Below are 22,449 nucleotides of genomic sequence, written 5' to 3'. Positions count from 1 at the left end.
TAACTAGAATGAGGCGAGAGCTGCACAGGGTCAGAAAATAGAACAATGATGTGAAGGAAGGAGCAGGGGCAGAGGTTAAATTGCAAATAAATAAATGACTGTGCAGGTTATTTGCAAACAGAGTTCATGGTAAGAAGAATTGGCAGACTAAACTGAGAATCTGAGGCACATTGGGGCAGTATAAAAATCCTTTATTTAACGGGGACGTGCCTACACGTTTCCACTCCTTTGAGTCAGTTCAGTCTGCCAATTTTTCATCTTTAATTTAGTTTACAAATAACGAACAGCCTTGTCTTTATTTGCAATTGAAATGTTTACTTAAGGATTAAGTACAATTTAAACTCACAAGAATTTGATGAATAAACCTACTGGGTGAGTTTTTAAATCACAATGACAAACATGTTCTGTTTTTTGTATCCTGATGTTGATGATTTACTCTTTAAGATCATTTTACAGTCATTTATATACCTGTAATGATGGGCTTCTTCATTTTAAAATCCACCGAATAGATTGATTTAGTAAATAACCACTGCAGACCTAATTAAACAAAAATCCTCCCTGAAGTCCGTCACTCCCCCTTGATTTGGATTTCTCCTTCAAATGTCCTAGCGGGCCTCGTCATCCTCGGCGTCAGGCAGATTACAGCTTATCTGTTCTCCACTTTATTGACCAGCCTCCTGATTTACAAGTAAAAGAAACAATTGAAGAGCTCATGAGTCAACCACACACAATAAACCAAGCAGATCTCTACTCTTGTTTAATGATGTCATTAGTCATTAAACTTAGGTCAACTGATAAGACAATATGAATGTATGGAGACTATAGAGCGTTGTTGTAAAATACATTATTTTGTATTATTGTCATGTGGGCTTCCACTTCTCGACAGGAATACTGATAGACAGCCAACTAAATCAACATGCCCATTAGTGCTCAGATAATGAACCACAACATGCAGATTTTAAATCAGTGTAATTTAGTAAAAGCAAAGGTAGTGACAAAGTAATATTAGCAAATAATAATAATAATTGTACTACCTCCTGCTATTGTTTCTATTATATCTGCAGGAGTCAAAATATGTTGTGTCACTACAGAAGGCACAGATTGAACATGATATGGAGCACAATCATTTCTAAGTCTATCAGCTGCTAAATCTGCTGTCACGTCCTGACAGCACGAGAAGAGGCTGTGTGAAGTCTGGTGTTAAAGCCTCTGGTAACCATTGCTCTGCTAATCTGTGCTTGTGCGCACTTATTGGTTAATGACATTGATGGATTATTATATCATCATACTGATCATTTGCAGCTACAGCCAATACATTTTGTATTGTCTTTTCAGACAATTAATAATGTTCCCAAAGCACAGGTAGGCCTACAGTAGGACTACTGAAAGAGTTTCCAAAAGTTGCAGGTGGCTTTAAATGGCTTAATATCCTCATCTGTGCCATAGTTTCACAGTTTATAAATGATTGTATTAACAAATTAACTTATATCCATTGTCTTAAAATAAATCTGGATATGCCGAAACCCCCCTCATAAAGTAGGCTACATTTGGAATTTGGATAGGCCGAAACCCCCCCACATGGATGGAAATGGTTCAGTCCGCACCTTCACTTGATTGCTAATAAGGTACCATAATTTATTTAAATGTTCTATCAGTGTAGCTCCACAGTTAACCCTCTTTCAGGAGCCAGTTGTTCCAAATAATAAAACATAGACAGGTAAATGCAGAAGAGATAAGAGAATATAAGAAGAGGCCTAAGCTAGGCTACACAATGCTTCACTCTGCTGTAAGCTAGCAGTGATAATTAAATGGCCCTTTTTGCTGACTGTGCAAACCGTTTTGGCTTCAGTTTAGGAAGCAGTTTTAGAAAGTAGAAAAGAGACGGAAATAAATAAACAATTACCTTAATGAGTTGTAAACACAGCCGTGAAAGCACTTCAGGTGGGTCACGAGGAAAAAAGATTGAGACCATTGATTAGTGCATTACAGTGTCTCACTGAAATGCAGTTTCTTTATGATTCAGTCTTACTGCTTGCTGGTCGCTCGACTGAACCTGACTCTAAACCTGCATAAGTAGCAGCTGTTACAGTATGTGAACAGGGGAGCTGAGTAACTGAAGAAAGTACCCAAAGGAAGTAGCTGATGCCAGCTCAAAAAGTTGCTAAAGTAAATGATAAGGATTATTTCTCTTTGAGTTTTAAAGCGAACACAGTCTCGAGAGGGGTCATGAGAAGTAGGACTAACATAGAATAGTGTGTATATCATAAAGTGCATTACAGATAAATACAACACAGACTTAAAATCCCATGAGCCTGTAAAAATGACTTTTCCCAATCAGAGCTTGACACACAGCAAAAGCAAATGGATCTCAAACAAGGAGAGTAAACATTTTGTAAATGTGTTTCAAAGCAGTATTAATATCACCCCTTCCCAAAGACAGGCTGGCTAGCAGGATAAACTAAACCTTCACTGACACTCAGCTGGTTATCATCACGGCTTACAGGCATCCAAATGTTTTTCATTTGCTTGCCAAACACTGACAACTTTGTCAACTAGCAATCAAATCATCCACTAATAGTGAGGTCCGCCTTCTTTTTTTGGGCAGCCTCTTCAATCTGATTTTTTTTTTAATACATGGTGTTACAGTTTATATCTTGTTTTTCAAATGTGAGTTTCAAGCCATTCCTAATGTGCAAAGCAATTAAGAAAGTGTGCCAACAGAAAGGGCACAAAACGACTTGGCCTCATTTTTTTAAATATACTATTGCAAAAGGACAAAGAGGCAAAGACTCTTAACAAACTCATGTAATAGCAAAGACATGCTTAAAAATAAAATGATACTTTGACTCTGAGTAGGAAAAGCCCAAAAGTGCAAATTCATTCTGCAGAGGAGCTACTTTTTCACCAGCCTGAAGCGAGTTCCCCAGACAATCACACACAATCTGCAGGCGTGCTACAGTATGTGAACATTGTTTAACTGAGTAGGATGAAAATGCTTCAAAACGTTTTGAGCATTATGTAACATCTGGTCCTGATGCTATAGGTAGATGGAGTATAGCACAGAAGTCAATATGCAAATTGATGTAATGGCAATTGCAGTGCATTCATGAACTTGTACAACTTTGTGTGTTAATAATAACGTCAGTGAAGCGTACAATCTGTAAAGTGGGGATTACAGTCTGTTGTGATGGCAGGTGGTGGGCAGGAGGCCAGAGCCGTATGTACGGAGGTAAAGTCAGGGGGGTCAGCTGAGTCTGGTGATGGCTGTCTGGATGAAGCTGTTGGAGTGTGGAGTCGGCACGGCCATAATGAAACGTTACGTCCTCCCTAAGGAAAGTTTCTGAACAGGTGGTCTGTTTGTCTGGGATCAGCTGCTATCCTCTTCATTGTGCAGCTCTGTCAAGGAGGGCAACTGGCAACCAATTATCCTCTCAGCAATGCTGAGTGGGTAAGATTGGCTGTTACAGCTTGTTTCCAGTCGGGCCTGGAAACTAGTACCCTTTCTATTAGGAGAGTTCTGGCTCAGCACAGTTCGGTTGGACACAAAAACGCTGTCACACACAGTGAGTCAATCGCAGTCCAGCAATGCTGCCATGTTCGGAATCGTGAATTGGCATTGTTTGCTTTGTCTAAACAGATGTAATCTGTTCAATAATTATAGCTTGCACTGAGAGGGCGTTCACCTTAGAGCCACTATGTGTGTCTGCATTTTTGCTTTTTAGGGTGTGCATACTTACAGGTCATTGTCTTTTTTTTTCTAAACCTAGGCAGAACATTTGACAGTTTTTGCTTCCGATTTTTAAGATTAATATGCTCATTTTATTTGAAAAGTACAGATTTTTTTGTTTTTCTAACCTCTCTGGTTTTCCTTTTTTTTTAAATGGGGGCATTTTCAGAGCCTGTCAATGGTTAATTGTGATGTCGATGTTGTACCAGGAAAAAAAAAAACCTATTTGGTGCATGGGAACTAAAATTACAGGTATTAGTTTGTGTAAATGTTCTGTGCTTATTGCTAAACACCTTAATCCTGCAAACATGTGTTTGTACGTTCAAATGTCATGTATGTTTAAATGCATGATCGGAATTGTGTGTGTGTGTGTGTGTGTGTGTGTGTGTGTGTGTGTGTGTGTGTGTGTGTGTGTGTGTGTGTTCTCCTGAGCCTCAGCTTCATTCAGCCGGCTGCTTCATGCCTCATTGGGGTCCGTATTGATTGGTCCGGTTTCTCTTTGTTTTCAGTCCTCTATTTTGGTCGTCTGATGCAGCTCTTAGAAACCCGCTGGCCTTTGCTAAAACAGCCCTAACAGCTTCAGAGGCTTTTGGTAAAATTGCCTTAAATGGCTAGACAGACTGTGGTCAGAAAGCTCTGAATGACGAGAGAGCCCTTTTGGTAAAATGTCTCCAGAAGGTCAGAGAGAGTCTGCAAAGAAATAGCCTCAATAGCTCCAATAGTTCACCAGGAAAGACAAGCTCTCATTTATGCAGACGTGCACAGAAACCGGCACTCTTCTTTTTCCGCCCTCTCATCCTCTCTATAACACTCACGCACAAATGCAGTCGCACACCCACGCACAATCACCAAGGGATTGAGCTTTACGTGACTGTGAGCAGCAGTTATGAGTCCCTGTTTGTCTGCAGTGTTTTAGCTCTCGGTGGTGGTTGATGGTGTTTGCCCAAGGGGATTCTAACATGGCACTGATCCCCAGCTCATTTAACACTATTCTGTCTGTTGTAACATGACTCAGCTTTCAGAAAAGGACCCGATCAGTAAGACAGCGAGTGGGAGACAGACAGGGAGAGAGGACAACTCTGACAGAACGGGAGAGGGGGCGTGATTAGGAATGAAAGAACAAAAGAGAAATGCGTGAAGCAGAATGCTGTGATCTGTTGGACTTGGTGTACCGTTGCTACCGTGACTAACTAGATGACAGCGAAAGCGAGTTTTTTTTCACTGGCAAATAAACACCAGGATATACGGCAAATCTCATCATTTGAGGTGTGAGAAGTGTGTCTCCACCTCCGCTTTTCCTTTATCCCCTCTTCTCCTCATTTTATCCTTTTATCCAAACAAGACTTCCAGATTAGCAAGGTCACACAGATGACGATGAGTCCCCCAGGTTTCCACCGCTGGATACAGCGCCAGCCGGGCTCAGCGTCTTCTCACAAACACTGAAATTCACACAAGCAAATGTCAGCAGACACACACTCGCACGCAAACATACACACTTAAACAATCATGACAGTTGTATTAGTAGCTTTCAAGAGGTCGGTGGAGGGGAGTAAGAAAAACACTTTAGCACCTCTTGTCTGTCAGAGTCGAGCGAGGGCCGACAGGCGAATAGGCGGGAGGGCAGACAGACCCCCCGGCTCTCAGTCTCTACTCCAACGTTGACTTAGACACAGATGGCTCTGAAGTCTCTCTCTCCTTCACTCCCCTTCACACTTGTTTTCCCCATTTGTCTCTCTCCTCCTCTGTCTTCCTCCCCTCTCTGCCTCTCCCCGCGTCTTTTATCTCCCTCTGCCCTTCTCCCTCGCGCTGCCTTTCTTTCTCCCATCCCTCAGAAGTTGTGGCTTAGCTAGAGGCTGACACAGCCATGCAGAACTTGGATGAGAAATTGCTTTTACTGTACATGCTAAACTACACACTAAATCGAATGACTGATGCTCTTGAAAGTGTTTGCTGCAGGGCAAAGCCAGCTGTAGTCTTTGGTTGTCAGATGGAATATAGTTGGCGGTTAGCTATGTGTATGAGCGAAAAAGAACTTGGCAATCAGGCTCTGGTGTGTTTCCGCTTCTGCTGGAGTATTGATAAATCATTTTTAACAGACTGCGGCGCTACCTTGGCTGTAATGGCTATCGATAAGACAGTATATTCACAGTCAATCTCACCCATTGTGTCCCTCAGCCCAGGCGAGCACCGTTACAAACACCAGATAGCTGCATGTGGTGTAACACTTTCACAGGGATACACACACACACACACACACACAAACACACACACACACACACACAGGCTCACAATTTTCTCTCTCTATCTCCTACTCTTTCTCCCACCACGAGTGTGAAATCTAATCATCACTGGAGCACACAATCATTTCTATCTAATCTGGAGACACACACATGCCTGACAACAACAATAGCAAGAACTGCAGCAGTAACTGCAATCCGGCACTATCTCTGCTCCTACCAGCTCCAATAGTCTGCTTTTAAAAGCTGTGTATCTGGAAGAATGCTGGAGGAATTTAGTGGTTCAGGGTTGCTATTAATACAATCAAGATATGCCGCTATCCATACAGTATGTCTTTGCATTCCAGCTATTCAGGTGCAACAGCTGTAATGGAGCACCTGTTTTTTCACCATTTTTCACCAGCCCGGATCCATCTGTTATTTGTATTCCTCTCCCTGGTAGTTTAAGTAAATCTGTTAAAGCCACATCAGACACTTCTTTTTCTTACTACTAAACTTCCTCAGTCTCTCGCTACACCCTGCCCCGTTCTCTTCAGCCTGCCACATCTTCTCCGCACATCTCAGCGGGGTAGCCAACAGCGAGGGTACAGTACAGAGCCCACCTCCCAGCAGTGCCGTCCTATTACCTCTGGCAGTCATCTCACTGTCACGCTGATCAATGATTCATGTGTGAGAGCGGGCCCGGGCCTTGCACTGCTGCTTGCTGCTCACCGCTCGCTGTCGCCACAGTGCTGGTGCTGCTGCTGCTCTCGCTATAATGACTGGGCTAACTCTGACTCTCTCTCTCTAACGTGTTATGTGTGTTGACGGTTATGGGTGGTTTGCAAGAGCGCGGGAGAGAAAGATGGACAGAGAGCGATAGATGGATAGACATACAGAGGGAAAAGAGAGTGAGAGTGAAGGTTCATGCTGAGCACATGCTGCTCTCATAACTGACTGCATGCTGTGTCCTAGTGTGTGTTGTGCCAGTGTGCAAGAATCTTTGTGTCCACACTAAGGATCAAAAATAGTGCAGATAGTACAGTTAAGAAGTGAGGGTAACTGCTGTTTCCGGAGGCCTTTTTTCAGAGGTGGATTCTCGTTTAAAAATGGGTTTTTAATGATGTTCCAAATGTTCAGTAAGATAGAAAACCAGGGCCTTTGGGTTGACAAGTATTTAAGACTTCAACCATAGGACTGCAACCATTTTTGAATTCCATCTTCTCCTCTAGTTGTTTTATTTCTGCTGACTAATTAATACGTTTTTAACCTGCTGCTATATGTCCCTTTTCCATATATTCATGGTGTTAGCATTAGCTTTAATTATTTAATTATATTATTTAAAATCCAGGATCCCAATTAGTAACTGCTGTGATGAAAGAAGGCCGTCAATGGCAGGACTTGTGGCTGTAGAGACTCAAAATACTTTGTTGTTGCAGCTGGTTACAGAACTCTGAGTCATAGTTGCATAATTCATCCCACTTGAACCCAGAACGTGACAGGAAATTCACTTCATGGACGTTTTGACATTTTGGATATGAAGATTTGGTTTCTTGCCAAGTTTTAGATGAGAACATTTTTACCACTGTCACGGTGCTGCTTGTAAAACTTTGTGACTTCCGGACGAGGCTGGCTGTTTCAGCATGTTTCCAGTCCGCATTTCAGACTAAGCTATACGCAGCTTCAGTCGGTAGCTTCATGTTTATTGTGTAAAACTTGAAAGTGCTCTGCGGTTTCAGTTGACCTCGCTCCTTACTTTTTGACGTTGTGCTGTTCTTGACCTTTTGTCAGAACCGATGTACTTTTGCAGTCGCTTTTTTAAAGAGTAATGCAAAGTCAAGGTCCAACCCCAAGAAAGACAGATATTTTTTTTTTAAATAGGCCTTTCATTTTATTATTTTGCAAACAATATTTTTTAAGGTCAAGAACAAACCTTCAAGCTCAGCAGCTGTTCTTTTTATTTCAACCTGGAGAGTTCCATGCACACTCCTGATTACCTGCAGTGAGTGAGTGGGACTCTTGGTTACAGAAGCCTTGATTTCCAAACTTCAATATTTCACCTCTTCATCAAATATGAAACTAATTTTGAAAATATAATCTCATCCATGCTCATATTTCTATCAGTTGTTTTACCCACATGTTCCTTTTTTTTCCTTCACTGAACAACAACAAGCACGTCATAACTAGGCTTTTATTGCTGCGAGGACTTTGGGTGCTCAAAAGTACAAGAGCATTCACACAGACCCGTCTCCTCAACCACCATCGTGCATGTCCTCATCAACTTCTCTGGTCCTTATCCTTCCTCGCTCCAGTGTGTGCGTGTGCTCTGTGACTCTAGATGCTAAGTGTTCCAAGCAAAAGGTCAACAGCTATAAAACAAGAGGGCGAGAGAGACGGAGAGAGAGAGGCTGATGAGGAGGAGCAGGAGAAGTAGGGTCTGAGGGGCTTTTGAGGAGGGATGAAGTGGTGAAAAGGAGACGATAGGAGAGCCGTGGAGGACTGCTGCTGCAGAGTCATTACCGGAGTGGTTAACACTTGCTAACAGAGGTGTGTGTGTATGTGTGTGTGTGTGTGTGTGTGTGTGTGTGTGTGTGTGTGTGTGTGTGTGTGTGTGTGTGTGTGTGTGTGTGTGTGTGTGTGTGAATGTTTGTGTGGGGGGACAAGGAGAGAAAGACAAGTAATTCAGATAAGAGGAAGTGAGTAAAGAATGGAGCATGAGAGATTGAATGGTAGAAGCGCCTGATGTATCAGTTTGGGAAAAAGTCGTCATCCCTCAGTGAGCACTCTAACAGACTAATTTATGAAGCTATGATCGGCTGTTCCACTCCACTGCGTTATATAATGCAGTACAAACAGTGACGATGCATACAAACCTACATTTGTAGGTGCAACACTGTATTTAATGTTCTTCAAAGGAAATCTCTGCGGGACCGGTCTTGGAATCTATCTCTGTTAGAGATAATATAACTGTGACCGCGATCACTTCATTTTTCTGACTTCGTTTCTTTGAGTTTATCTCATCACACCTGTTTGATAAGAGACCAGGCAACTAGAAGTAATTTCTTTTGATTTGGAAAACTACAGCCATGAAATTGAATGTACAAGGCAGATCATTTGAGTTACTTATTTTATTTTCCAGCAACAGAGTGAGTCATCACAACTAATTTCACAGAGAAGTGTTAATGAGAAAATCCCCCACACTGCATCTTGTGAAAAATGAAAATAAGAAAACTACAGTGAAAGAGGAAGAAAAAAAAAAATAGGACGTATTAAAATGACTGACTGGTACTCGCACGGATGTGAAGAATGTGTGCGTGTCCATGTCAGGTCTCGTCACACTCTGACAGTTCAATTAGTCTGAACTAAATGATGCATGACGTCTCCCTCATGGCCGTAGTAATCATCAGTGTTCTGCTTTGAAGCACTCATATTGTGCATGAGTAGATAGCTAAACCAACAGTGGCTGGGGCTAGTCATGTTGAAATGTTGGACTGTATGATTTGCTGATCCCTAAAGATGCAAAATTGGAGCATGAGACCAAATTGGACTCATCACAGATTTGCTTTATTTTTCAGAGAAATTGTTCTTTTTTTTCTCCCGCGCTGCTGCAGTGACTCAAATAGAATTGAACTATCTGGAGTTTTAATTAGGTATTCCTCATCAGCTAGGGTTCAAGTGTGGGTGAGCGCATAGGTGTGTCTCAGCATTTTTCATGAAGAAAAAAAACAGGTACATTTGTACACGTGAGCACATGCTATACCTGTGTGTTTGTGTTGGTCATGTAGCAAATTTGTTTTCACCAAGCATCCATTTTGTGCAAGCGTTAGCGAGCGCGTGTCAAGTGCTTTTTTTTGTGGGTGTCTGCAATCAGCAGACACGAGTCAGACAGTGAAGACGTTTGAAGTCGTTAGAAGTTCCTTACCTTGATCTGCATGCAGCAGCCATCCTGTGACTGCCACCAGCGCATAGCAACTTTCTGATTTGACTCGGCTGCTTTTGTTTGATGTTCTGAATGTGTCAGAGGGGAAAAAAAAAAACTTGCGGTGATTTATTTCGTTTGCTTTGTTCTTCATATCAGCAAAGGGACATTACCTTTAGAGATTCTCTCAAGTTAAACACGGAAGCAGCGTTGGAGCACAATCTCGCATTAATGGTACCTTGTGATTGGTCAGAGCTAGGTGAATATTTTACTGAATATTTTATTGACAGCCTTGCAGGGCACTAATTAATTTCCTTAATGGGCAGGTGTTAGTTGTTTTTATTTAATAGCATGCTGGATTGTCGTTCTAGTAAACAGTTTTATAAGGGGGAGGGGGAGTCCAGCATCCACCCATAGCCTTTGTTGTTTAAAAGGCCCATATGGATTGTGAATCGGCAGCAGCTTTCAAAGCATCATTAGTCATGCATAAAAGACTGTGTTAGCGCTTTAATATCAGCCCTGGGCTCAGGCTCCAAAGATCTGCCTTAATTGCCCACCTCTGCTACATTCTGCGTTCATGTGCGCAAGAGTACACACTTACTAGACATGGGTTTATAACAGTTTATGTATCTGTGTGTGTGTGTGTGTGTGTGTGTGTGTGTGTGTGTGTGTGTGTGTGTGTGTGTGTGTGTGTGTGTGTGTGTGTGTGTGTTAATTGTCTTTAGCCTTGCTGGGCACTAATAAGCACATAAACAGAGTGTGAGCTCTGAGATGGGCATTAAAGGAGATTCAGACACACCCCTTTTCATGCTTTGAATAATAATCCATGCTACCTGTTTTTCCTCTTCCATTGGCTGTGTGTGTATGTTTGTGTGTGTGTGTGTGTGTGTGTGTGTGTGTGTGTGTGTGTGTGTGTGTGTTTGTGTGACTGTGTGACTGTGTGTAGCGGTCCACCTGTTAGGTCTGACCTGGCATCTGCGGCACGGCGAGAGCCAGCTGTACGAGAATGGCCTGAGCTCAGCGGACCATCAGCAGGATGACCGCAGCAAAACCAGACCCACCAGCTCCATCCACCTGCTGGACACACTCAACCCTGAAAACACACACGCTGGTGACAGAGGTGAGCTGACACGCACACATCACACACCGTAATAACAGATGTTCTGCACTCCACTGTTTACAGGATTCTCCTCTCGGAAACAACAAAGCAAATTCAGAACAGACATTTGTTATTTGTCAAATATTGAATGTATGGAATGAAAGCCGTCTTTCATACACCTTGTTTTATTTTAACTGTACCATGCTGATTTTCTTCACAATTTCTGTAACATATTGGAATGATGACGCAAATTTGCAGTTCCATTTAACGCATGTAAAGAACTTTTTAAATTGTTAGTAAGTCTGATTTAATTCATCGTTAAACATATATCCCTCCAGGACGGCCTGTATCTGGGTGGGGGAGTTTTCAGGCTTTAAACTGTGATCCAATCTGAGCGACAGAAGCAGTGTCTTCTCTTCCTACATGAAAGTTTATTTATATTTCTGCTGCATCCAGGAAAATGAATCATTTTTGACATGGGCTGATCTTACTGCTTAATTAGTGATTTTACATATCAAAGTATGTTTACAGGTGTTGGAGAGTTCTGCTGCATATTTACTAAGAAGCTTTTTGTGACTTCAGAAGAAGTTTTCCAAAGTCTCATAAATGTCCTAAAGCGATGACATTTGAATCATGATTATAACCTTCATGCTGGTAAGTCTTTGAAATCTTTACCCAGAGTGGACAAAGCATTTTCACATCAGGACTTCTCTTGTCCTCCGCTGTGAAACATTTGTACGAGAAAAGAGACCTTAGCCTGCTCTTCATCTTTAGCACCTTCAAATGATTTTAGCCACATATAGCATAATAAAACTGAAGCTCTGAACGTGTGTTTTTTATTTACTGCAATGAAAAATAAAAAATAAAGAATATATTTTTTGACCAATTCTGTATCCACACTGCAGCCTGCTGCTGAAGCCGATATGTTCACCTTTTTTCTTTTAAATGTCATCTTTGTAAACTGAACGAAAAAAAATCATCCAGAAATCAGTTAATATCAAATTTAACAGCAGACAGAGGGGTCGTTTTTAACCTATTCCACTTCATCCTATTGAGACACAATCCAACTAACCATGCTGCTAATTACTTATATGACTATATGACACGAGCTGGCTCAGTCCTTCTTCATATACAAAGAAGGGAAACAGTAGAGAGATGTAAAGTGCAACATTTCAGCAAACCAAAGAAAGTTAACATTACTAATGAACACTTTAAAGAAAGATGTAATGTTTGCATGCAAAGCACTACACTCTGGATCCATTTCATATCTACGCATCTGACCTCCTGTCTTTGTTCATCCCACTGTCTGTCTGTAATATTTAACTCTACGTTTACTTGTGCCCGAACATATCTTCTTCTCTTTCAATTGACTTGGTCAGTTTTTGAAGTTCAAATGAAATCATTAGATAAGCTGGTTTAGTTTGTTTACATGAGCTACAAGAAGGCTTTATGAAACAAGATGATTTATCAAACAGCTCACACACAGGTCATCTGAAAGTGCAGTCACATACTTTCATGCAAACTTAGTAGAACTGTAATCCTACCAGCACAATCAATGTGACAATACAGTCATCCCACGGATACAGACTTCTGTTTTTGGTCACGTTTTTTTCTGGTTCTGATGGGCCGGGCTGTTGGAATTTTTTTTTCTGGGATCAGCTGGTGGCTGATGTGCTAACGTTAGAGCCTGCTAACTCTGTTAGCCAAGCTCTGTAACTCTGACATGTGTAAAGCGATGTTTGCAGACAGTCATTTCTTTTGTTTACTGTTTTCTCTTCCTTGTCATTCTACTTAACGCTGAAACCAAAACGTCGCTTCCTCACTCGTCTTGTGTGCAGTGTTGTCAGCTTCCCCAACTTAAGCACATGGTGATTGGATATTAACACAGGGTTGGAAGGGGTTTCCGTATCTCAGCGCATGGACTCACAGGTACACAAACGGAGCAGATTCAGAGAGAAATACTTTGACTGGAAGCTCGTACGGAAAACCGTACAACCGCAATTTAGAAGAATTGAACCGTGGAGGCGGTACCAAGTGGTTCGATATTATAATGAGGATTGTTGCATTCCTAACGATCAAGTGTATATTTGCTGCTGGATTTAATGGAAGCAGAATTATTAGAATATGAAATCTAAATATGAACATTTAAACATTAAGATTGACACATGCTGATACCGACTTTATAACCATTGGCATGAATTCTAATCAGTTTCTCTTGCATCGGGCCTTGCATACATAACACACTCAGCACAATGAATGTTCCAATAGGATAGAGAGACATCAGTCCAGAGATCAGCCTTGAACTGATTACTCATTTATTAGAAAGGCAAGGTAATTGGTTAATCATGTTCCCTCTTAGCCAGTCCGTGACTGGAATAGCCTTTCTCCACTCTGCCGTCTCTCAACTAGCCAGAGGAATTACTAACACCAATTTAACCCCATGACACGGGACATTAATTGTGAGTGTTCCAGGTCATGAAGTCAGGCAGGACACAGCAACCTTCACGCTTAGACTCCCTGTGATGGATATTACATTGGATGCTGTTGGAGACCATGTTCAGCACTTATACAGGAAATGTGCAAGCCAAACTGCAGCCCGCTGCAATTTAGGCAACCTGGGACCTCCCCAAAGCAACTATTCCTGATGAATCCTCACATTCAGAGGATTAAGGCTCTCATCAGTAGTTAAATCCTCCGATAGAGCGCGCAGGGGTCATGGAATTCACTTCAGAGCGTTGCGTCACAACAATCTATTGTTTCAGCTCCTATTGCTTTATATGCTTGATGAAAGCTGGGAAATCAAAATGGGCAAAGCTAAGCTGTTGATGCAGGGGGCTCAGATTAATAAAATTGGCACGGTGGAGGTGGTCCCCGGGCAGAGGAGGGCCAGAGAGATTAGAGATTAGACTGTAATCCAGTGTGGCAGATTATCACGCTCATCCTGCTGTACCCATCACCTCTCACACCAAGAGACCACACAATCCCCGAGATTACACAGCGAACGATGGTGAGGGGAGGCTGCAGGGAATGGGAACGATAAAAACATCACACGGGAGGGAGAGAGAGAAGAGTGAGAGTGATGGGAGGAGGGAAGAATGATTGATGGGCACCAGTCTACCTGAAGGATGTTTCAGATATCCACCATTACAGTGGCACAAGCTAAATGATCGCTGTCATTAAAATACATTTTTCATGTAGTAACGTCTTAGCCATTTTCATGGCGTTTGCCTACAAGTAAAATTAGCAGGCAGAAAAATGTTCTTTGTTGTTGTTTATTTTGGGTAGTTCATTGTATTCCTGTTGTACTGCCATAAACACAAATAGCAACATATTGAGGAGCAATGGGAGGCTGATTGGAGGATGGTTATCAGTTTTTTTGCATGTTTTGATATAAACTGATGACACAGTTGGGAGAAATAAAAACAGGTTTGGGAAATGATTGGAACGTAGTAATCTTCTTGCATTCTTCTTCATGTAGTTTTAGGGTTTTTTTTATGTCAACATCAGTGCAATGAAGATAGGCTCTCTGTTTGATTTGTTGCCTCTTCCCTGAAGTCAGGATTCTAATCTACCTTAGGAAGCAGCCCGCAGCACAGTGAGAGATACTAATTGACACGTTGTGTCATCTGCGTATGGCTTGTGTCTTGTCAAGGCGTGCGTGCTGTGTTTTATGTTCTTTGCGCTATCTCTCCTGGAGTTTCCAGAGATCACCAGGAGCCCTTCTTAGTCCTCCACACATAAAAGCCTCTCTAATTAGTGCTACATTAATTGCCACTCGCCCCATGATAATCAACCTCAGGCTAGTGTGCATGCGAGAGAGAGAGAGAGAGAGAGAGAGAGAGAGAGAGTGCATACACTAACTGTGCGTATTTCTCTTTCTCTTCCACTTTAGCTGACATGCATGAATACGAGCATGCCCGCACACACACACACACACACACACACACACACACACACACACACACACACACCTAGCACACACACACACACACACATTGAAACTCCTATGATACAGATGAAAGCAGAAGTGCCCAGAGAAGAAATGTTCTGTCAGTGGATTCCCTGCCTTAATGAAAGTACGTTGAAGTCACTCAATGTGGAAAGGCGGATATATTAATGACATAAAATGATACAAACTGACATACAGTAGAGCTGCGTAATGCCTCATTATAATGCGAAGATGATGAAATGTGGAGCTTGTGGAACGCCATCTGAGCTTATGCTGTGATTGTATAAACCAGTGTATGAACAGAGAGTTAGTGCTGAATTGTTTTCACTCGATCCGATGGTGTGGTAGGAAATGGTGTGCAGATGGATGGAATGTGACACAGACAGAGAGGAGGGCTCTTAAAGAGCACATCAATATTCCAGACTGCGTGCAGAGAGAGTTGAGGGAGTGAAGCTGAGCAGTGTGCATGTGTGCTGAAGAGTAAGAAAGTGTGTGCACAGCTGATGCATGTCTGTGGGGGAAAAGGAGATGTGTCTGTGGGAGGGATGGGTGTGTGCATGTGTGCAAATGCTGATGGACCGGTCCCTGTTACACTGGTCTCATTGATTTTCTCACGCTGGGATACAGTCTCGGGGATGTAACACACACTTCCACGTACACAGAGACACACACAGTGAAAGTATAGATCATTTAGTGAACCCCCTGCTTGAGCGCCTCAAGTTTAGAAAAGCCTAACAGCAGAGACACTTCTGTTACTCGGGCTGCATTCAAAACATCTCCGTCAAATATGTACGCAGAAAAAATTAAACATGATTTCAAGCCGCAGTCTCTATTTACAGTGGAGATGCCAGATTTTATGAAGAGCAGGGGGGCTTTGTAGTACCCACACTTGACATTTTAGTAGGAGATTGATGTGTTGAGCTTCTGACATGAGACGCAATAAATAAACCAAAAAATCATATTCAATTTGTATCATCTTGGTAAACAGTCCAGAAGTTTGTTTTTCATAAGGAATAAAGTACGGCCCAAAGTAGTCAAAACTAGTTTAGTTTCTACATGTGCGTATGTATTTCCATATCATACTATTTTCATCTTTTACTTTACTGCTTGAAATTGTAATGGTGACTGAGATTCAACTGATGGACATAGCTCTTATGGATCGTTCATTTTTAACAGTAAAATATTTGAGATCAGCTCAAACATGACAAAACAAAAAGCGTTTTTAGGCATCAATGTACCAGTGTTAAAATGGTTATAATCAAGTATGAACATTCTGGTAATAAATCAACAATTTTACTAGACAAGACAAGAAACCCAAATTAATCTGAACGAGTCATTCACACGTTTCAAACTTCTGTATTATTTTAATTCTCTTTATTTGTGTGTTGGTGTTTTGGGTGTCATCAATAATGCCCCTGCCCTCCCCCTCCCCCCACATAACACAGACTCTCATCCAGCCCCACAGTCAGAGAGCATTACAGTAATGTGAAGGCTGAAACTGATTTCATGTGTTACATTAATGCTCACTGGACTTTGAATAGTGCACCTTTGTACACTTTGTGTTTTTATATTTCTTATACTCTATTATAAGTAATTGCTTTTTATATTTTATTTCATTTAAGTTCTTGCTGTTTTTGCCTTATTTCTTTTGTTAACAGTTTTGCACCAAAACACCAAGTCAAATTCCTTGTATGTGCAAATGTACTTGCCAATTTAAAACGATTCTGTTTTTCTGATTCTGATTGACCAGTCATCTCTCCTTCGTCGTTTGCAGCTGGTGCAGAATGCAGCAGCACGTCTTCTGGATATGAGATAAGCAACATTCATAGGATTTTATTGATCGTATTTTCTAAGTGAGCCCTATTCATGCAGGTCTAGTAAGCAGAGCAAAGCTTAGGGGTAAATCTTAAACGTGTCACAGGCCATAGTTGTTCAAATGTGGCAGAAAACTGTGCATTCACTTGTGATCAATTACTCACAGTATCAAGCTGATCGAGTACATTTTCAGGGCCCTCATCAGAAGTATCTGCTCTTAAAGGATTAAAAAAGCTCTTGATTAAGATGAGTAGAAGGAGAGTCTAGTGTACTCTGGCTTGCTCCTTCCAGGCCTCTGCCCAGACTAGATTAGTACAAGATTGGACGAGAGCAATAAAAAAAAAATACAGAAGTGCTTTTTCCATGTGTCAGTTTGTACAACATATATTACATTAGTAACATTGTAAGTGCTCTCAGGGTGTCAGAGAGGGAATGAGTTTGTGAACAGGCAGACTTGTCCATCACAGACGTAGCCCGAGGCCTGATGGTAGAAGGTGAGGACGGCAGAGTAATGGAAGGCCCTAAGGCCAAGAGCATTATCTTCTCCTGACTCTGACTGACACTCATTAGGCTGCACAGTGGAGAGAGGAGGCTGAAAGCTTATTAAGCCAACTGCTCAAAAGGCCCTTAATTGAATCCAAGTAATTATAGAGACCTTGCCCATTGTGATATTTTTATTCATCCTGCGGCAAACTCAATCTCTCTCGCATTTGGAACACTATTAATGTTGTCTGCAGCAAAGTGTGTGAGACCCACACACACAGGCCTATACACCTTAATATCAACTAACTCTCGCACATACACAGACAGTTCCGGTCCCAGAAGACATATCCTGTCACTAAGACCCCGGCTGCACTTTAAGTCTGTTCTCTGCTTCATTAGAATCTGAGGGATAATAACATTAATTGCAAAGATAGTTTAGTTCCTTTGAAAATAGATTACAGGTGTAATTGTTTTACCTGAATATCCCGCAGGCTAGAGAAATTAATTAGACCTTGTGTCCCAAGTCCTAATGTGGCTCATGTCTTTCGTCGGCCTGGTGCACACACACACACACACACACACTCATAGACACACGACTAACAGACAAATGGACTGACGGAGTCACACTTAGAGAAACTCACAGTTTAAAGAAGGAATGGAGGTGACAGTGTGGCGATGTCAGCTAGTCATTAGATGTGGGTGGAGTTGAAAGTTCAGATCCGAAAGTACCCCATACCAGACGCCCTGTTGCAGAGCAGCTTCACAATGGCTAATTTAGGAGAAAATATTGCAGTGTGTTCATGTGTTAGCAGACTGCGGGTGAGCTGTGTCAAGGGGGGAATTAGCAGGGTTATGTGCACATCATGCTGCACTGCTATAATAATTGGCGACAGCAGCATCATTATTATACTGTTCAGTATGTTTGTTCTAAGCGGCTCTGCCCACAAACCCGTTATCATTTCAATCAAGGGCACGTTTGCGCTTGATGGCAGACATGAAGGAGCCATGCAACACTTTCATCGGCCCTTTAAACAAGCTCAACATTTTGAAGTCAAACCTTAATACTCTTTTCGCTTACAACATACTTTTTCCTCCAACCGATGATGAAAAGCACACAAGGAGAGTTATGCGATGCCATTTATTTATATTCTTATTAAACAACGCGAGCAAGTATGAATTTCAAGCTGCTTTTTGCTTATTAACGCCGCAAGATAGCGAGGCGTGAAGAAATTCTACCTCCCTCTTCACATGTTGGCTTGTTTAAGCTTGTCCTCTTGCCTGCCAAATAGGAATAAACAGAGATTTTCTGTTTTGAAAGATATTTTCAAAGATTGCTCTCAGCTTTTGTGCTGAGATTCGTGGGGGCTTTGGTGCTGGTGGAGCACAGTGATTGACAACAGTAATCTCAGCAGCTGGGGAGGCCTGGAGGAGCCCCAGTCACCGTGAGATCTCTCTGGTTTCTCAGGGACTTCCAAAATGCCTCGATCCTCTCTTCTTTTTGTACAGAAGCTGCAGTATTACTCTGGCGCTGAGACAGAAAAGAGAGAGAGAGATGCAAAGAGGGTTTTCTTCTTTCTTGCGTCAGTAGCTGTAACTCGACACGGCCACCTCTTCTTTGGGCATGCCCCACTCCTCTCTTCTCTCACACCTCCTCTTTATCTTTCTCCTTTCTACAACTTCCCAGCCCCCCCCTTTCTCTCACACTCTACCACCTAGCCTCACCACTGACCTGACGGCTCCTTTCTGTCCTGGTATTACATCAGACTTGGAGAGGCTCTATACAGTAATTAGCATCAGAAGGACCTGCTCATCTGCCCGCAAGCCTGCCAGTCGGCCGGCTCGCCTGCGCGCCTGTCTGCCTACCACTGTTCTGCCAACTGCCATGCCCTATTCATGTCCTATTCATCTGTTTTTTTAATAAAAGGCTGTATTCCTCAGGACATCCATCCCTCTGCTGGCCTTTATTTTTTTGGTGGCAAGGCACAGGAGCGAGGATTAGCATTAAACGGAATAGACTGCTGAGGTAGATTCAGCAGGAATGCATGAATGCATACCTTAGCTCTGCCAAGCTGCTTTTACTGTTTGGGAGAGATTTTAGTGCAGGGACAATTTGTGCCTCATAGAGACGCCTGCCTCTTTTTTCTCTTTCATTACAAACCTTTTTGAACTCTCTTTCTGTGTTCATCCTCCTCTCATGTTTCTTTCCCTTTGTGATTCTTCCTCGTCCTCTATCAAGCTCGCTTGTCACAGCTGAGTCAAGTTCAATCAATTAACCAATTACTCAATTTATTCTGTTCACTCCCTTTGTCCGTAGAAGAAGAAGAAGATGAAGGCGATGCAAGATAAAAAGACAAAGTCAATGCTTGGCATTTATTAGCATGATATTTGACATTTTGTGAGAGCAGGTCTGAAAAGTCTGAATTTTGGTGACAAAGAAAAGAGACCACGAGAACACAGGAGTGCTAGCACCTCTGTGAGGCCGTATTGAGCTTTTAGCTAATCACAAACATTCACAACTAGCATGCTGCACTGGCAATTCTAATTTGCATTTTTTTTGACAGATAGGATGTTCACCAGGTTCACTTTCTTTGTAAAGCTTTTAAGCATCACTTTAAATATTTATCTTGAAAGATCTTAAAGTCTCCATGAACCAGAATAGAACACTGCCGTGTTGTGCAGGAACCAATCAAAAGATAGAAGGCGGGACATAATGTTTGGATGTATTTGATTGGATTGTTAGCTTCCATAAAGCTTTTAAATTGGTGGATAATTAGGTAAAGCAGTGCAGGATGAGTCATTAGCCATTTAATACATCTTAGAAAAATACTATGAATTATTTTGTTGTAAAAATACTCAGATAATGCTTTTTTGAAATATATTTGATAATGGCAGATAAATTAACAATTAATACAGGAACGCTGGATTAAAACAGTGAAAACAGTTTTTCATTTTATGGTGACTTTGAATGTGTCATCTAGGCATGATGAGAATAACATTTTACGTAAGAGCAGGACTGGCTTCACTTGATGGTTCTGTAAAGGTTTTAACAGTTGTAGTCATTTCAGCTGCTATTTAAAAACTGTTAAGTAAATAACTTGTGTAACTTGCAGTTTTTCCAAGTCATCATTTGTGCAGTTACTTGGTCATGCAACCAAATAATTTTTGGTATGATTACAATTTTAATTTGGGCCTATTTTTTTTTAGCTAGATTAAAACTCCTAATGATTACAATAAATCCTGCAGGGGACACACTGTGGAGCGGATTTCATGACAACTCGAGACATTTCAGATATTTCTCTCAAAAGCAGAAATGTCAACTTCAATGTAATGCTTGATGAAAAGTCAGATAGATCACCAAAGTATTAAGGATACTCGCTCCAGGCACAATAAAAGGACACAATATCATTGTATTTCATGAAATAGTTTTTGAGACCTTTGTTCGGACCAAATTGGTGAAACCAGCAAACGACTGAGCATTGCCAACTAAGAGCCGTGCAGCAAAGGAGGCTAAAAAGGAGCCAAAAGAGTAGAAACGGGGGGTTTCCACTTCCTACCTCCCTATCTGTGTGACGGTACATGATGTATGCTGGCTGGCCTGTGGGTGTGCATGGTGTCGCCATAATGGAGTGGTAAAGCTGCAGGCATTATAGATTGAGAGTGAGCATCCTCATCCATGAATCTGCCCCTAACTGCTCTTCTGCCTTTGTGGCCTTAACGATTGGCCGGCTCCCCTCTGTCACCGTATTTCCTCCATCTTAGTTTCGGAACAGAGATATATCTCTCCATAAAGGCCGCACAAAGAGGGCTGAAGAGCCTCGCCCGCTCCGCCACACAAAAGACTAGGGTCTGGTGGTTGATAAAGGCTTATGGAGAGGAGAGGAGCTGATGGCCAGGGGACTGTTGGAAAGACCTATTCTCTTCAGGCACAAAACATGCTCTCACTCAAGACACTATCTTTGTGCTGCGACGCTGTTTGTGAATGCAGAGGTGCATGTGTGCCCCCCTCACTTTCTCTCATCCACCTCTCTGTCTCTTTCCTTTTCACACACATGCTAACACACACTCTTTCTTTCTTGTTAAAAGATGCTAATATAGCACACGACAAAGCCCCAGTAGACGGCTCTCAGACAAAACAGTTTCTTTTTGAAGCAGTTCATCTTTATGCAGAGCCTATCCAAAGGATTGCCTCGGCAAGGTCTCTTGAAAAGCAGGATTTTCACCTGTGCTCAGTCATTCCTGACGCTTATTCAGTCTCTCTTCATTAGTACAGCCACTGATCATGCTGATGTTTGACAACATACGGGTTGTTATTAATTGCTCCCTCTGATACTGAATAGAACCGCCTGTCTACCTCAACAAATCTGCAGCTTCATATTGACTGTGTGTGGTTTTTATCTGCAGAGAAATGGGTGCGAGGCCGAGCGATCGACCGTGGCGAGGTCGACATTGGAACCCAGCAGAGCCAGGCAATCCCACCGGGACTCTTTTGGAGGTTTCATATGACTGTGCACCATCCGACCTATATCAAGTTCAACCTGTCTCTTTCGCACAATGCACTGCTGGGGGTCTACGGACGCAGGAATATACCGCCCACACACACTCAGGTAAAGAAGGCCCCTGATGTTGGGCTTTTTAACCAAAGGGAATGGTACCACCACCACCACACTAATGCACCTTTCACTCTCCGTGTTGGCTACAACATTTAGCTAATTTTAAACACTGTGTTAACTTTATTTTGAAGATTGCCAGTGGTGGCCATGAAAGACCACAGAAACAAACCCAAAGAGAAACAGGATCCTAAATCACCATTTAAGTGTACTTAAGTATGTACGTCAGAAAGTAAATGCTTTACCTGTCATCAATCAACGTCCTTAAAGAGGCAGAAACCTCGAGCAGAACCAGACTCATGATGAACAGTCATCTGCTGAAACTTTGTTAGGCTTGGAAAGTGTGACAGAGCGAGATGCAGAAAGAAAGAGAAGGATAGAGACAGAGCAACAATAAAAACGACAACCATGACATTCAGTGGTTCTGACTGGCTTCATTTAGGCTGGAAGTTCCTTAAAGGTCACATATTATCCTCCTTTTCAACCTGTTTAAATAAGTCTCAGAGCTCCCTAAAACATGTCTGTGAAGTTTCTTGTTCGAAATCCACTCTGATCCTGTATTTGATCATGTCTATAAACCCCTCTATTTCAGCCCTGCTAAGAACAGGCTGTTTCTGTGTCTGTACCTTTAAAT

The 22,449-nt window shown here is 42.0% G+C and overlaps 1 protein-coding gene across 2 annotated transcripts in view; it reads left to right on the top strand.

Moving 5' to 3' along the window:
• The window catches only part of tenm1 (teneurin transmembrane protein 1), a 168,695-nt gene that overhangs the window by 63,021 nt on the left and 83,225 nt on the right, over positions 1 to 22,449 (top strand). For both annotated transcript variants that reach the window (XM_061048927.1, XM_061048928.1), the window contains exons 6-7: positions 10,809 to 10,982; positions 21,610 to 21,812. In XM_061048927.1, coding sequence (XP_060904910.1) covers positions 10,809 to 10,982; positions 21,610 to 21,812 — 377 coding nt within the window. The remainder of the gene's footprint in view (positions 1 to 10,808; positions 10,983 to 21,609; positions 21,813 to 22,449) is intronic.

Source organism: Labrus mixtus, chromosome 10 (assembly GCF_963584025.1).
Source record: "Labrus mixtus chromosome 10, fLabMix1.1, whole genome shotgun sequence".
Classification (NCBI taxonomy): Eukaryota; Metazoa; Chordata; class Actinopteri; order Labriformes; family Labridae; genus Labrus; species Labrus mixtus.
This window is presented reverse-complemented; position numbering and strand designations above follow the sequence as displayed.